Raw genomic sequence first — 17074 nt, 5'->3', positions numbered from 1 at the left:
ATCCATACCATAAAAATTGAACTGTGTGCAGTTCTAGATCCCTTGTCTCCAAAAGGCCATACTAAAACCCAAGAAAAGTTCACAGGACAAAAATTATTGTAAGCATGGAGTAGCTTCCATAGGAGCAGAGACTGCATGGCTGCTTAGTTGTAGTAAGCAACTGATTTACATGAAAGGATAGATATGGGAAGCATACAAATGGCTGAGTACCACAAGGATGGATAAAGTCTTTACTGTTCCTTGTATAGAAATATAAGATCCAAAGATCATCAAATGAAGTCAGAAGGAGGCAGTTTAAACCAACAACAACAAAAAAAAAAGGTGCCTCTTTGTACAACAGGTATCAAACATGGAACTCTGAGAAGAGGTTGAATATATTTAAGGGAAGATGAGAAATATCTGGGAAAGAAATCCACTGAGAGTTATTATACAGAAAAAACACTGAGGCTCAGGAAATTGCCTGAACTCAAAGTAGAGGATAAATACCATATGGACTTCTCTTGTTCTACTCTTTCCTACATACCCACTTACAGGAACCATTGCAGACAGGATGACAAGACTGAACCTTGACTCAAGTCACTGGAGTTGTAGAGCACTAAATTCATATCCAGTTTAGTTCTATGTATTTGTTTCTATACAATATCAGTATGAAATCACTAAATGATTCATGTCCTGCTTTCACAAGTGAATGGTTTGTCCACGTATTACTACAATTCTTTTTTATGCAAAAATCTGAAAATCAGAAATCTGACTTATTATTAATAGTATCAGTAGAGATGTGAACAGAGATCTGAAGGTAAAAAAATACAAAGTGCTATTTTCTGGGAGCTGGAGAGGGTGTCCTAGGTTTTGAAGTGCAGGAACATTCTGGAAGACAGATAAAACCAAGTTTTTTGAATCAGTCATTTCTAGAGTTAATTAAAAACATCACTGTTCTAAGCAGGTAGGAATATTTGTGCAGAAGCTGAAAATGCATTTAAATTTCTCTAATATAAGGCTAACTTTTGCTAAGCGGAATAAAGTAACTCCAGATGGTGCAAACATCTGACTTCATTGATTCTGCCTTCCTTGCAAATACAACATCGCCTACATGAGCAAGCTTTTTCGTGTGACAGGAACAGATTAACATACTGGAGCACTGAAGTCCCTATCTGTACACAACATGTGGTTCAGTGGTTTTACTTTGAGCTAAATGTTGTTTAGACTTCATAGCAGAATGCACCCCTGTATATGGTCTGAAGCCATCCAAGTGACCAACTTCTCATTTGGATCCCTGTTCCTCCATTTGGGTGCTTGGCATGCAGCTGGAACATGCTTCTGGGTTTCATTTCCTCTGAAAATGATCTAGAGCTGAACCAGTGGGCTTCAAGGGGTGACTGTCCACTGAAAGAAAGGAAAGTGTTAATAGTTTCTCAGCTTGTTCCCTTGAGCTTTTTTTTTTTTGCAAAAGTTCTGCAAGAGAAAGGAAAGGAGGTTTATATGCTCATCAGCTGACAGGCACTGCCACTAAGAGAGAAGTTAATGGAGTTTTAATGAGTGAGCTGGGTCAATAATCACACACCTACCTGGCTTCTGAACTGCCTTTATGATAGGAATGCAATTTTAAGCCACCTCATTCCGAAAGACCTGAAAATTTGTACATTCTCACTGTGGATAATACTAGTTGTCAAATTTGTAATGAATTAAAAGTAATAGGATTTCACAGATTCAGAACATTTGCATTTTTCCCATTCAAATGCCCAATTATCTATCATCTGTGCTGAAAAAAATCAACTGCCATTGAACCCCTTTTGTTAGAAACAGTCAGACCTGCCTTCATTAGTATTAGCAAAGTGCTAAGGCTTCCCAGAAAAGGATGGTGGCAATAGAAGTGCTTAGTAAGATGAGAGATGACTAATACACCTATCTTTTCCTTAAACTCAGATCAGTGCACAATGATGATCATTTCTAAATGCAGGGGCACAGATGTTTTGCTTATATAGATTATACTTAGGGAGGTGACTATTGCTCTTACACAAACTCTGGATTCAGCTGTTCATGTACACAAACCTGCAAAATAGCTGCTAGGATTAAGAGAATTAACTACAAACAAATGCCAACTGAAATAAGAAGGATGTTTGCTATATAAAGACTTTAATAGCAAACTGACTTTTCCCTAGTAGAACATTTCTACTACAGGAATTTAATCCATGGACACACATAATTAGCTCTTTCACCTTAAAGTTGCTGAAAAAGTGATTTGTTTAAGAAGATTAGTCCTTTTAGTGTTCAATGGAAGCACTGACAAATGAGCCTAAAATTATTATAGGGGAACTCTTTTAACACCACCTTCTGATCTTTTATTTTAAAATAGCATGCCTTTCAGTCAAAAACCTTTTAATCTGACCTTTTGTGGTTTCCCTCATCAAGGCTCAACTTCTAATTCTTTCTGTATTCAAATCTTGTATGTGATGAGATAGTTGTCAAGGCTGTTTTGAGCAACACTGAAGAAGACCACAATAGTCTTTTTAAATAGAACTTCAGTGCTAATTTATTTCTTCTGGTCATTACAGCTGCATGCAGCTTCCTGTATGCACTGGAACATTTTACCATGTCAGTGGCCACAGACCAAATCTTTTTGAGCTGTGCTGTACCAAAACAACTTGATTTTAAAATAATTTTCCAGAAGAGGGGCATTTTTAAGGGCAGGTGAAAGACAAAAGAGATGATACTGACAAATGAAGACAGGAACAAAGCTGTCCCAGATGGGTCATGGCAGGGAAATGAATTTTTGTGTCAGTTTGGCTCTATGCCACAAACCTGAGGTGTATAGTAAGCACTGTAATACAGCAAGCATTGTAAGTCACTTGCAGTGGCTCTATAGCTATTGTTTGCATGACAGTCTATTTTCCCTTACAAAAGCTAAGGGTCAAATTTTTAATTACTGATACAGACTTACGGAGTAATCTTCTCCAGTGATGCAGTGAATTATCTGGATCCTTCACTGCTATGGTTTTATACAAGCACTGAAATCATGTGAAGTATATTTCTATTTCTATTTTCTGTTTTTCCTGTTCCTATAATTCTACATCTATTTATCAGTGTTTGGAGATTTACCTTATTCAGCTGTTAGCAACAACTGAAAGACTGATGCCATAAATAGAATTCAATGTACATTACTGATTCTTACTCGCCAAAAATGAGTAGACTTTGCGTAGTCATACTGCCACCTACAGATTGAATAAACACTTGCAATGTCCGGCGCAGGGACACAGGGTAATCCGGGTTGGAACAGATCTCTGGTCTCTAGTGCAACTGCCTCCACGAATTAGGGTTACCTCTAAACTCTGAGCAGGTTGCTCAGAGCTTTATCCCATTTGGTCTCAGAAACCTCCTCACACGGGACTGCAGAGTCTCTGGACAGCCTGTTCCACAGCCTGACTGTCCTCATGGGGGGAAAGTTTAAAAGTTTTCATTTAAATTTATGCTCACTGTCTCTTGTTCTCCTGCTGTGCACCGCTCTGAACAGCCTGGCTCCTCCTATTTGCTAACCTCTCCATAAATACTGGGAAGCTGCTGTTGGTTCCACCCCTAAGGTGTGTCTTCTCCAGGTTGAAGAAGCCCAGTTCCTTCAGTGTCTCCTCAAACGGCAGGGGCTCCAGTCCTCAAATAGCTTGGAAACCCTTGGGTGAATTTGCCCTAATTTTTTCATGTCTTTCTTTGTGCTGGGGATCACAAACGGACATAGAAGTTGAATGTGGTCCAAAAAGCACTGAAATATGAGACATAATCCCTTGCCTCCCTCTTCTGTCTGTGTCCCAGGAGGCTGCTGGTCACCCTTGCTGCCACGCATACAGCTGGCCCATGTTCAGCTGCCAACCAGTCTCCCGGAGCCATGCCCAAAGAGCTGCTCCCCAGTCTGGCTGCTGTAGGGGTGCTTCCTTCCTGGGGGCAGCACTTTGAATTCATCCTTGCTGAATATCATAAGGTTCCTGTTGGCCTGCTCCTCCAGCACATATAGGTTGGCCTGAACAGCAGCCTGATCCTTCAGAATTCCATCTGTTCGCTTATATTAGATTCATCTGCACGTTCTATGAGGGGAAATTCCATCATTTCATCCAGGTCACTGACAAAGACATTGACAGGATGGGGCCCAGGAGACCCTCAAGTGGTACTTACTCTGGGTAAGGTATGACCCATTAACTGCTGTTCCCCGAGCTGCATCATCCAATTCCCTTTTTTACCCATTTGGCTGTTCACCCATCCAGACATTAATGTCATAACTTGGTTTCAGGAATATTCTGGGACAGTGTCAAACACCTCATTAAAGTAAATGGCATTTTCTGCTCTCCCCTTTTCACAGATCCACTCATTTTATCACAATGATTTTTATTTTTTTTTTAATTAAGAAAAAAAGACAAAACCTTTTTTTCCAGGGATGGTTCCATTAATGTATTTTTGCTATCATAATACCTCACAGCAATAGAGTCCTGTAAACAGTAAAACAGGGGTCTGGTTTTATTTGAATGGGTTTGCAGCTATGTTAATTACTCACCTCATCTTGATCAGCTTACTTGAATAGGTTCTAACTCACAGCTACGCACAACTTAATTCTGCAATCCTTGGCATTAACTTAGTTGGGGGATTCATCAAACGTGTCACTGTTGATTCAGGACTTTTAACACTTAGTACCTGCACACAACAAAACCATAATGTATTTAAGGCACCTCAGTACAGCAACTTTTCAGTTAGATACCTGTAGGCTGCAACTTGTAACATTGCTTGAACGGCACTTAGTATAAATCACTTTATGAACAAAGATTATGAAATAAAGGGTGCATTTCTTTATTGCAAACATTTTTCCAGGGTTTAACTTTGCAAGGCAGATGTCTATGCAAACATGAAATACATGCTTGCAGCCCATAGTTTCTTCATGTTCTGTTAGACCTGCCTAGCATAAAACAGTTTTACTCCAATGCATCCAAAGGCTTCCATTTAGGGTTCGGAATGTTTGGGACATTCTAAAGGTTCTGAGTGGGCTTATTTTCCTAAGCATTATTAATCTCAATCTACGAATTGTTCCCGTTCCTGGCTTGAACCTGTTATTCTCTCTTAGTTTCCTGGCATTATACATAACATATCACCATTGTATTATATTCCTACAGTCTTTCATTAACTGCAATCTTAAAAGTCACATTTCATTATTTCTCTTAAACAAACTGTTGCGTAACATGAAGGATCAAGGTCAAATGATATATGAAGAGAGACTTTTGATTCATTCAGATGGTTGTCTTCAATTTTGATTCCTTTTTCATTGACTTCAAAATAATATGACAAATTCTGAACTTTTTTCAAAATGGGTCTGTAGCATCCAGGTATATTCAGCTGTAGTGGAGACACTCTGAATTTGCACATCTGCAGCTCATCCTTAGAAAGCCTTTCGTGGTACCATTGCCCAACTTTATTACTGGGATACTTGATACTATGTCCCACCACTGGAAGAACCACCTTCAAAGAAAAAAAGATGACAAATATGTTTGAAATAAAGCCCACCAAATCCCCTTTAAATAAACGTGATTATAATTTAAAATGTGCCTATATCTTGTGTTTGGGGACATAACATAGTAAAACAGCAGCTTCTCTTGTGAAATGAAGCTGTGTAAAGCAGGTATCTTGGATGTAATTAAAGCAGGAAAAATATTCAGTGAACCAGAATTCCTAAAACAAACTAGAAAGATACTAACGTGAATTTCCTTACATGTTGGGAAAGACACCTCAATAAAGACTTTAAGTTGCCTCTGTAAAAATTCACAACTATGCACCCTGCACCTTCAAAAACTAGAATGTCAGCTGCTCTTGAGTGTTTTACCCAGTAGAATGAAAAAGTTTTCTAAGTATCTACATTCAGCTTCAAGATAAATTGAAGTGCCACACTGCAAATGACACTGTACGTATTTCCACTGCAAAGTAAAAACTCTTTCCTCTAGTTTGTTATGAGAGCGGAGATTAGTTCACGTGTATTTTCTTTAATGTGCTTTCTGGCAAGGAAGACTGCACCAGTTAAATTAATCCCATTATTTTTAAAACAAAACATTTAAAAAAAGAGATCAACAACTCAGAATTTTTCATACAGACTTACTTGGTTTATAGAGTATTTGTTGGCCGATTCTTCTGCAGCAGTGACTACATGAACCTTCCAAGATATTTAAGAAGAAAAAGAAAGCTTTTTTAAAAATAAACCATCCACTTTATTTTAGGAATTATGCACTGCACTCCCAAACCTCCCTAAGGTTATTTGACAAGGACAATAATCTATTTCAGGTATGAAAAACAGTAGAGATGCTTAATATAAAGTAATTTGCTTACTGGTAAATGGTATTGCATTAAATATTTCCTGATGCCACTACTTAGCAAACTATCATTCCAAGCTCATATTCTTTGAATTTGAAGTTAACTGTGTCAATTCAATCTTGTGCTACAACAGCAAAAGCAAAAATAACCAAGAAAAAATATTTTATATTAAATAGGAATAGAGCTATTATTAAACTCAGTAACTCAATACTGAATTTGCTACCTCTGCTTTTCATTTTATTTGATCTACTTGTTTTACTAATATTTACTCTCAAAATACTGATGAAGAAAAACTGCAGTGGAAACAGAAGCCTCTCTACGGGGACTGGAGGTTATTCAGTAACCTTTCAAATGCTCTTGCTTTCAAACTTGTAAGATGTTCACCCAAAAGAAATCAGACACGTTCTGCCTATGTTCACACCCAGGAAATCTGCAGTAAAACACTGCAAAATACTATGCTTTGTCTGATGATCAGGAGAAAGAATCATAGAATTATTTAGGTTTGAAAACACCCTTAAGATCATCAAGTCCAGCTGTAAACCTAACACTGCCAAGTCCACCACTAAACCATGTCCCTAAGCACCACATGCCTCCAGGGATGTGATTCAACCACTTCCCTGGGCAGACTGTATCAATGCTTGAACAACCCTTTCAGTGAAGGAATTTTTCCTAACATCCACTCTTAACCTCCCCTGGCACACCTTGAGACTGTTTCTTCTTGTCCCATCACTTGTTACATGGCAGAAGAGACTCAAATGTTTCCACAAAAAATAAAAGGTCTGCTAATCCTTTAAGGAGAGGCGGCTTCAGAATGGACTTCAGCATGCCAAGACCTGGGAACAGACACTCTACCACTGGCTTCTGCTCACTGGCTCACCCATGGCACCATGCACAGCACCCAGGGTGCGCTGTGAGCAAGCAGAAGCACTCCTTTGCCCTTTACTACTTTTCTTAAGAAGACTGCTGCTAACAGTTTAGACCCACCATCCAATTGCCTGAGTATCTGAAATTGTGCTAAACATGCTTCAGCAGCATACCTGCAATGAGATTGCTAGTTCAGCCTGACCATGGGCTTTCCTGATGCACCTTTCACCATTCATTATATGTAACAGGAAGATCTGACCCAGAGAGAAAGACTCAAGACTGAACTGACTGGTAATATAGGCCCACCCAGAGTCCACCCTTAAGTTTTTTCCTAGTCGGATCCGAAGATGAGTGTGATATGTCATGCAGACTAAATTCTTACAGGTATCAGTTCTGACATTCATAGTTTATATGCCCATTCATGGTAAATAAGAAAAAGCTGCATCACTTTTTTCATCTTTGGAACTAGTATTAAATAGTTTAATGAATGAACCAAAATAAAAACATTACAGTGTGTCTAAGTATGCATTCAACTGCATTAAGCTTTTGGGTTTTTTTTAAAAAGAACTATTTTGTGAAGACTCACCTTGTCATTCAGGGAAATGCTTTCATCTTCTGAGAAAACAAGATCACCCTCAACAACTTTTGAACCATAAATCTTCAGCCTATATGATGCTGCTTCATTCCAAATTTTACTGCAATAAGCATGGACATAGAATATGCGCATGGAATGAGGAATGTTGAGCCATCCTTTGGTACAACCTTCATGATTTACACCATAGCGATGTAAAGCTCGTAGCAACATCTTCTCTCTCACTTTAAATTCTGGCAGCATCACAAGCGCACCCTTTGCATCTTCTGATATAAACAAAAATAACCATGTAAGTACTCCCTGATTTTTCACATATTATGTACCAAGGAAAAATACACCTAAGAAGATGAAATAATCAGGTAGGGGAAAAAAGGTATCAGTCTAACCCTTTTATGCTGACCTTTAGGTTATTATTTCCTTTCCTTCAATGTGTTATGTTAGACAAATTGCCTATCAACACAGTCCCATGAATTCTATTCTGTTTCATGCAGTATAAACTAAACTAGCTTATATTCAGTTTAGCTGCGTTTGGGGTTTGGTATTTTGCTGCGGGGAGGGGGAGGTTGGTTTTTCTTTAGAAACTTTCTTCATCAGTCTGAAGTTGTTTTTAGACCAGATAACTGAAGTTAAAAATCAAGCTGTAAAAGAGCATTAAAGCTCTACTTCACATCAATGTATTCATATGAGGTAAAAACCATGTCTTTATTTTAAAGGTACAAATTGCATTGGCCATTGGGAAGCCTGAGCCTCAACCAAGATGAAAATACACTTAATCAGATTTGTACTACAATATATAAATGTTCTAAGTTTAAAATCTTATGGTCTACATATTTTCTCATTACAAGTGATTACCTGATGAAGCCTTTTGCATAGCCCTTTACCTTTTGCTTTCAGGAAAAGGCAAGCAGCTGTTCTCAGAGTCTACATCAATATTTTTCCATGCATCATACAGCAACATACAGCACAGAACGATCCATCTGAACTTTTTTGTGAAATTAAATATGTATCTGTGTCTATTTAAGCCATATGTCACAGAATCACAGACTAGTATGGGTTGGAAGGGGCCTTCAAAGGTCATCTAGTCCAACCCTCCTGCAATGAGCAGGGACAAATTCAACTAGATCAGGTTACCCAGAACAACATCCAGCCTGGCATTGAATGCCTCCAGCAATGACTCATATACCACCTCTCTGGGCAATCTGTTTTTGTTTTACCACCCTCATTGTCAGGAATTTTTTCTTCAAGTCCAGCTATCACAGCTGCTTTGTCAATCTCCAGTGAGAAGCTGGCTAATAGATGTGGAATATTTAAAAGGAAAAAATGTATTTGAAGTCAAGAGCAACTCCAAAATTTTTAGCTTTGGAGAGAAACTTAATATGAATGATAAACCCAGTAAATAGAACACCATTTTATTCAGCACACTTCTGCTTTTGACATACTTTGTTGATTTCAGTTCAAGACAGAAAGAAGGTAGATCACGGGAAACTATGGAAGAGATACATAATTAAAGAGATACAAGATTAGATACCCACATCTGTTAACTTCTGAGTATAAGCTGGGTGCCTCATTCGTATATACAGATGGAAGGACAGATGGAAGGAGGCTAGAAATGCTTTGATAAAATTATCTTAGTCTTTTCCAGCATTATGCTATATGGTGTTTTTTCTATACTGTCTTGCACCAGAAGTACATTTCCACTATTGTGCATATTCAGGACCTCATCATCACCTAGTTTTTAACTGTGCAACTCTACTGAGTAATAACCTGCAAGTTATTATATTATTATTATATATATTACTATAAATATTATTATATAATTATAAAGTAGCAGCAAAATAAAAAGTATCTCTCTGTGCAGCAACACCTTATTCCCTCACAATACTGACCCTGAAAAAATACATAGACAATTCAGAGGGACATACCAGTTCCAAGAAAGTATCTTTTTGCATTGTTTACAGGGTCATCAGTATCTTCAGGTGTAAAGAATAACTTCACAGCTTTCACCTTTGAAGAACATTAGTAATTTGTAATTTTTTAAATTTAACTATTTGTCAACTAAACAGTCATGCATCCAATTCTGTGTTAACACATTTTGCAAACTCTCACAATTATATCAGTTCTTTAGAGTCAAAGTCAAATTCTTCTTTTCAAAGAAGATGCCATGAACAGCAAACAAATATGGTTCCATTCCTTCTCAAGTTAAAGAAAGGGTTTAGTCACACAGAAGATACAAGGCAGCTTTCACAGCTCTATGAGAAATCAATCACTCTTTTCGAACACCCAGTTAGAACTCCTTCACTTTTTAATGCCATCAAGAATCCTGAACAGGAAGGTTCCTTCTTTCCCTCCCACATATTTTATATAAAACATAGACTGAACACTTCTCACAGTCTCACACAGAGGGACAACAATCTTTTGTAGATTTGTATTAGATTAGATGACACCGTGACAGGGAAAACACTATGCTAACCCCTGCTATTTGCAGCACCAGTGGAGACACGTAATTTGCTAGCACTTATACCAACCCATGACAGCTGGTTCTTGTCCTCTTCTGCACAGGACTGTACAAGCCCATAATGGCACATTTTTAATATAAATAGGAGGTCCCACATGTTTTAAACTTAAAAGTAACTGAGTTAAGACTAGAGATTTAAATCATTACACTTCAGGGACTGGCACATGCGTACCAACTGCTCATTCAAAATGAGATACATCAACAGTAACTTTTATGGGCTGTCGTCAAACCTTGATTCTTCTTAGATTTGGAGGATAAGTTTTCCTGACTTTTCTCAGAATCAAAACAAATTAAATGAAAAAGATACTCAAGTATTCATTTGCCTATGTGATGTTTGATTCTGTTTTACTCCTGTGCCAAGTACTATACCATATACATTGAAAAGTATATGACTTATCTTATGAATTATCACTTAACAAATAAGCTCTCCTTAGCTTACATGGGAGCAATCACTCAGAAATAAGAAGTTGGGACAGTAGCCAAGGAATAATGGAAAGCAGCAATCTCTTCTATATAGCATTTAAGTTACTCTGGTATTGAGAAAGCAAATCCTTTCCTACGATTCTATGCTATATCTTGTGACATTTTAAAAATGTATATAGACCCCTAGCAGGATAAGAGGCTACAAGTCAGAATGCAATCACGACCATGTATAAACATTGTATAAAGATTGCTTAATTTAGCGTTCAAACCTTTTATGGAATGCAGCCACTTTTCTGCCAAGGGGCATGATGGCGATCACAATCACATACCAATTATAGACAGAAAAGTTACTTCTTGAACTATTGAAAGCTGCACCTACTGTTTAAAAAAGATGTTTCGTTTCAGTATGAATATCTTCACACTTACTTCGTTGTCAAAACTGACCTGGCAATTACTTCCAGCACACATACGGGCTTATCTCACAAATGAAATTCATCACTGGGAAGGTCAATTACAGCACTATATACTGCAACACTAATGTGAAATTAACTTGACAGTAACTACTTAGATTACAAAATGAAAATACCATTTTTTCATTCAGTAAAGCCAATCCTATTTGATCTGTCTGAACATTTTGTCCTTGTCCAAATCGCTGAGGTCCGTAGTAATTTACAAAACCTTTTGTCTAAAAGATAAAGAATAAATATGTTAAAAGCATGGAAATGCCAGGTACAATTAGTAAGAGTAAACATACAACACACATCTACATTTACATCCAAAATGCATACAAACTTTTTAAATCAAAAGCAATTTGTACCAAAATCATGACTTATGATTCATTACAATATTTTAGCAACTAATTTAGAAGCATCTAAAAAGACAACCAAGTTCTATCATTGTCTTTACTTTCACAAAAAATAGGTAAATGAAACAAAATTATTTCTATGTAGTTAATCATTATAAACACAGTCAATGTAATTGAGCTTTTTATGTGCACAGATTCTGAAATCTCTACTCAAGCCAATGAAGCTTAGCACAGATAATGAACAGTAACCACTGTTGGACATTTTTTCTTAAAAAATACTCATCTTTTTTCATGAGATCCTTTCTATTATTATTACAATAGTAAAGATCAAGAGTGAGCACTTCTGCTAATTGGGATTTTAAGTCTCCCGATGAGTTACAGGTCATATGTGGGCAGCAAAATCACAGCTATGTGACCCAATGAGAACATCCTTTTCTAGAAAATAGTAAGTATGCATGGAGTAGACGAGCAAGAAAATAAATGGTTATTTGTTTTGGAAATGGTTATTCAGTTCAAACCCTATAACCTTGCTTCAGACATCCATAGGTCCCATACAGGATTTTGTTTCCACAGAAGATGAAAAATCCATATTTTTGGTTTAACACGTATGCTGGTTTTGTCATTCATCTGACCAGTAAGTTAAATCTAATAATGCAAGACACACAACCATAAGAATTTGTGTTCATTTTTCAAACAACAAAACAAAAAAAAAAACAAAACAAAAAGTCAGGTAGAGCAGAGAGAGAGAAGCACTAAAGTAGCAGTTGAATGCTTTATTCAGTAAGAAAATTAACTTCTAGAATACATGTAATGTACTTTGCTTTTGCATAATGGGTAATTTGCACTAAAGTCTTCAAGGCTGGATTAATGTTCTTAAAGTAATTTATATTATGGTTATTACTTAGAAAGATAAGGTGAGAAAATTACTGCTGCACAAAACACCTAAAGTTTTTCCTTTCTATGAGTAGTAACTCATAGAAAGAGTTTAAGAATGTCTGATGATGGGGTTTTCTTCTAAGGGAAAGGATAACAGCAATCAAAATCCATTGAATTTCAGGGGATCTTCTTTTTCCGCTACAGATATTTCACATGTATTTATGCCATTAAAGTTTTTCACCTGGGCCAACCATGCATGTTCCTCACATGACCAAAAGAGGCAATCAGTTGACATGTGTAACTATATTCTTTCACCCCGTCAACAGCCACAGTGAAACCCATCACTTTGGTCAGCCTTAGGTCTGTGCAACAATAGCTGATATATCCATAATTTGCTTCTAAATTTCACATCTGTCTTGTTGCATCACTCCAGGGCCTCCAGTCTGTAACACAGAATTAATTCACTTATGATCCCTCCTTGGAAGGCAGGTTTAGTTCTGATTCCTTAAGTAATGCAGGAGAGACATAAAACTGTAAAAAGCATCAACACTGGGAGACAGTTTTTGTGCTACTTGTGCTGTTTTGTGCTATTTCAAGCATTTTCTTTAAAAGTTTTGTTTTGGTTTTTACAGCACAGAATTAAAACTCTGTTCATTATTGGGAACCACAAGGCTTTTTTACCTCAACATTTTCCATTGCTTCAGATATTCTCATTTTCAAATCTGCCGAAGAGTCATGACAGTGGTGTTTAAGATCTCTCACAACTACATCAAAGTGATTGCCCTTCAGCTGACCAAGTCTCAGGTGCTGGCATGCTGAATGTACATTGTGTATTCTGATACCCTTTTTTTCCATTTTGCTTCCAATTTCTTTCAACCTGCATAAATAATTGGGAGAAATCATGAACCACCCCTACTAAAGCTATCCAACTTCTAATAAATGTCTTCTTCACCTTTGTACTAGAATTAAAAACACTTAGGAAAAAGGGGGATTTAAAGCAGATTATTATGAGAAAAACAAAATCAGAGATAGAAGTCTTAAATTTTATAGTCCAGAAATACTTTCTCAATGCTTGCTTCATTTGCATTTACAGCCTGTAGCTTGACAGATATTAGAATTAAGCAAGTCACTGAATTTTCTCAAGGCAACTGCATGGAATTTTGCACTTTTTATTGAAAAAACAAATAATTTACTCTTCAGTTTAAAAATCTGCTCTTAATAAAAAAAAAAACAAAAACAAAAACAAAAAAGAGAAAGAAAAAAAGTAATGTGCTCTTGCAGACTCCAAAATACAATTGCTCTTTCTTGGTCAGCCTTAACAAAAAACTCAGTGCACCAATTCTCTGAGTGTGCTTGCAATTGGAACATAGCTGACAGTCAAGTATTTGCCCTTTAAAGTATCCACTCAATCTCTTTGTTCTTATGTATAAGTAACAGTCATTCAAATCAAAGGAAACTTTCAGCATAAGAACTTATATTCTAACCAATATTTTAATAACGTTAAAAACTATTTATTTATAAATGTTATTTCTTTTCCCCATTATGCTTGTGGCTTGGAAGCATTTAACTATTTTGCTTGATCATTCAAACATTAATGTATAGTTTTGTTAATTATCTCTTGAACAACTGGCCTTATTGCTTAGGAAATGCAGTTGAAATTTACTATTGATATATATTTCTGTCAGTAATAAATCCTAGAAACATACATTCTACTTTCCTTTATTTGTAAAGTCTACTTCGTTACTAAGACCAAAACCCACCAGAAAGTTAATGCTTGGGAAGAAATAAGTTATGGTTTTTCCTCAAACAATTCTTTACAGTTACTATGGCAGAACTTAATACACAGATATATTTATTCACTGAACCGGCTACAGAGAATAACAAAATGAGAAATAGAAAGTCACATCCTGTATTATTGACACATTATTCAAAATGTATTTCCTGCCCTCAGGTTTGGTGATAGCTTCTTCATTTAATCTCATGTTTCTAAACTGGACGATATCATAGAAGTTCATACTTAACACTCAGAGACAGTATCTGTCCAAAGTATAATGATTTTCTTTGGTTTTGTACCTGTATAAAGCTTTTAAGTTGTTGAATGTGGACGGCAAGACAATACTTTGCCAGTACATGGAAACCTGTCACGTCATGTACTACTGGCTTTTTCTCACTTCCAGCTAGTGGATGGTATTCAAGAAACTGAAAAGTGGATCCCATAAGCATGAACTGCAAGGATACTGTACCAGATGATATGAAATATTTGTATTATGAAAAATACAAAGAAGGGCAAGACTTTTTTTCAAATGCCAACACTGGAGACTTCAGCACTAAGATGTATATTCACTAAAGCCACAAAATATTAAAGCCATTTCCACTGTGCTGTAACACATGAGAAGACACATCCATAAGAACATTTCAGAATATTGTACCATGTTAATACTTATTAACATATAAAAATAAGTGCTAAACTGAATGCACTCAGACTGTAAGTACCTCTCAGGGGTCACCTTCTTCACAACCATAGGTTGGTAAGTAATCGCCTTCTTATCTTTGATGCCAGTATAACTGAAGTCTGAAGGAAGAACACCAAGTTCAGCAGCCAAGAAGCTGATTGCTTCCAGTGTTTCAAGGTTTTCTTTCTGAAGGGTGAACGCTGAAACAACCATATCAGAACTATTAGGAATATGCACTTGTAAATCATACAGGTGTCCTGCCATGACAGATGGGCAGGTTCTTCTCTTCAAACTATAATAGCATGGAAACTGCAAAGAAAGACTCTTCCCACTCCACAACACTAAAGGAAATGGAATTTTTTCATTATTGAAAGAAAAATACAGAATACACAAAACTCTTAACAACAACCAGAAACCTCTGCTGCCTTTAAAGCTTAAACAGGGGAAGTTTAGATTGGATATAAGGAGGAAATTCTTTCCTGTTAGAGTGGTGAAGCACTGGAATAGGTTGCCCAGGGAGGCTGTGAATGCTCCATCCCTGGCAGTGTCCAAGGCCAGGCTGGACGAAGCCTTGGGTGAGATGGTTTAGTGCGAGGTGTCCCTGCCCATGGCAGGGGGGTTGGAACTAGACAATCTTAAGGTCCTTTCCAACCCTAACTATTTTATGATTCTATGAAAAATACTACCTGATAAACACCATTCAACAAACATGCATTAAGCTAGAAACATTGTCTATCAGAAATCAATTGCTTTAAGGAATAAGACCATAAATCAATTTTGACCTTACTAACTAGTCTAACTTCTAGGCGCATCTTCTAAAATCCCACAATTACTTTCAAGGGAAATCTAGCACATGGGGAATAACACAGAGTTAGTACTACAGTACTAACGAAAAAAATGTAACCATTATCACTGAACAGTTTGTGTTAACATCACCGCAGTAACTCGATTTATTCATCTCATTCTCCAGTGATGTAACTACATTGCATTAATAATGATTTATTTCAGCATAAACAATGGCTCAACCAGGCCTAGACGTCACATAAAAGTGATTGAGTTTCAGTCTGTACTAAAGAACACCACAATACCTGACACTTTCACTAAAAATGTAACATTTACCTGTATAAAGATCTTGTTTTTCCTTGAAGCCACCAGCAGACCTTTTTCTGGACCAACTTTTTTCTCGAAAACGCACCATAATTGACATATTTGGCTGATCATTGACATCTGACACAGTAAAAGACTTTGTTTCTAAAAGCTTTCCAAACTTTCTATTGATAAAGTGGTGAACTACTTTTCTGTGCTCTTTGTCCGCATCAGGCTCAAAAGAAAATGTAGAATTTTCTAGCTTTGCATCTAAAAACTTAAAGAAATCACTCGTTTCCTTTTCAGTCACGAGCTGACAAAGTTCTCTGTACTCTCCATTCCCTTTCACAATCATTTCATTGCCTTTCGTAACAGTGACCAGAAAGGGGAATTTCTGCCTGACAGCACTGTGTAGGCTAGCTCGACTTTTCTTGTCCAGTACAGGTCCCAGCGAAAACTCTCCAGCGCCACCGCCGGCATCCCTGTCCCGGTCCCATGTGTCCTTCAGACCACAGACAAACTGATGAAGCCGCTCACACATGGGTTTCCCTAGTAAGGAATCCAGTATATGGCCTTCCCCAAGGTCCGTTTTCAATTCAGGTTCACCCTCGCGCTGCTTTTTGTTAGGGGATGCTGAACAGTCGCCTCCTACCCTGCTTGTGTCCTGCTCCGAAGGACTGGGCACGGCACCGGGACAGCCCTCGGCACACAGGCCGGGGGACTCCGCGCTCAGCTCATTGGGCTGCTGCGGGTCTGGGGTACTTTGCTCTAGCGGCGCTTCGGCGGCTCTCTGAAGCGATTCAGCCCCAGTATCCCTCAGTAAGTGTTGGGGCACCTCGATTTCTGTCACTATGAAATCGCTGGGCGAGTTTTTGATCGTACCACAGAAGCCGATGTGGTCAGTCACGTAACTGAAGGACGGAAGCATGGCTGCCCTGCCTTCCCCTGCTCACAGACACACACCGCCACGCCTGCAACCGGAGACAGAGAGGAAAGGCGGGGGCGATAAAAGAATTTCAGCTTACTACCGTTTTCGGTGCCTGAAAGGCCGGCGGGCAGACGGAGGTGAGGAGGGCAGGAAGCGCAGCCCGACGGCCACCGACGGCCACCGACGGCCACCGACGGCCACC

The 17074-nt window shown here is 37.8% G+C and overlaps 1 protein-coding gene across 1 annotated transcript; it reads right to left on the bottom strand.

Moving 5' to 3' along the window:
• Window positions 1-4386: 4386 nt before the first annotated feature.
• PUS7L (pseudouridine synthase 7 like) lies at window positions 4387-16893 on the bottom strand. Its single transcript, XM_057425595.1, has 8 exons — window positions 15978-16893; window positions 14899-15058; window positions 13087-13282; window positions 11311-11409; window positions 9709-9790; window positions 7781-8052; window positions 6119-6172; window positions 4387-5487 (listed from the first exon to the last, which is right to left on the bottom strand). The coding sequence occupies exons 1-8, from the start codon at window positions 16870-16872 to the stop codon at window positions 5164-5166; spliced, it is 2082 nt and encodes a 693-aa protein (XP_057281578.1). The 5' UTR covers window positions 16873-16893; the 3' UTR covers window positions 4387-5163.
• Between the last annotated feature and the right edge of the window lie 181 nt (window positions 16894-17074).

This window comes from Pezoporus wallicus, unplaced genomic scaffold (genome assembly GCF_028554395.1).
Source record: "Pezoporus wallicus isolate ANWC-B61680 ecotype Strahan unplaced genomic scaffold, APGP_CSIRO_Pwel_v1 contig_4722, whole genome shotgun sequence".
NCBI classification, from domain to species: Eukaryota; Metazoa; Chordata; class Aves; order Psittaciformes; family Psittacidae; genus Pezoporus; species Pezoporus wallicus.
Note: the sequence above shows the minus strand (reverse complement) of the source record. Positions and strands in the feature narration are given on the sequence as shown.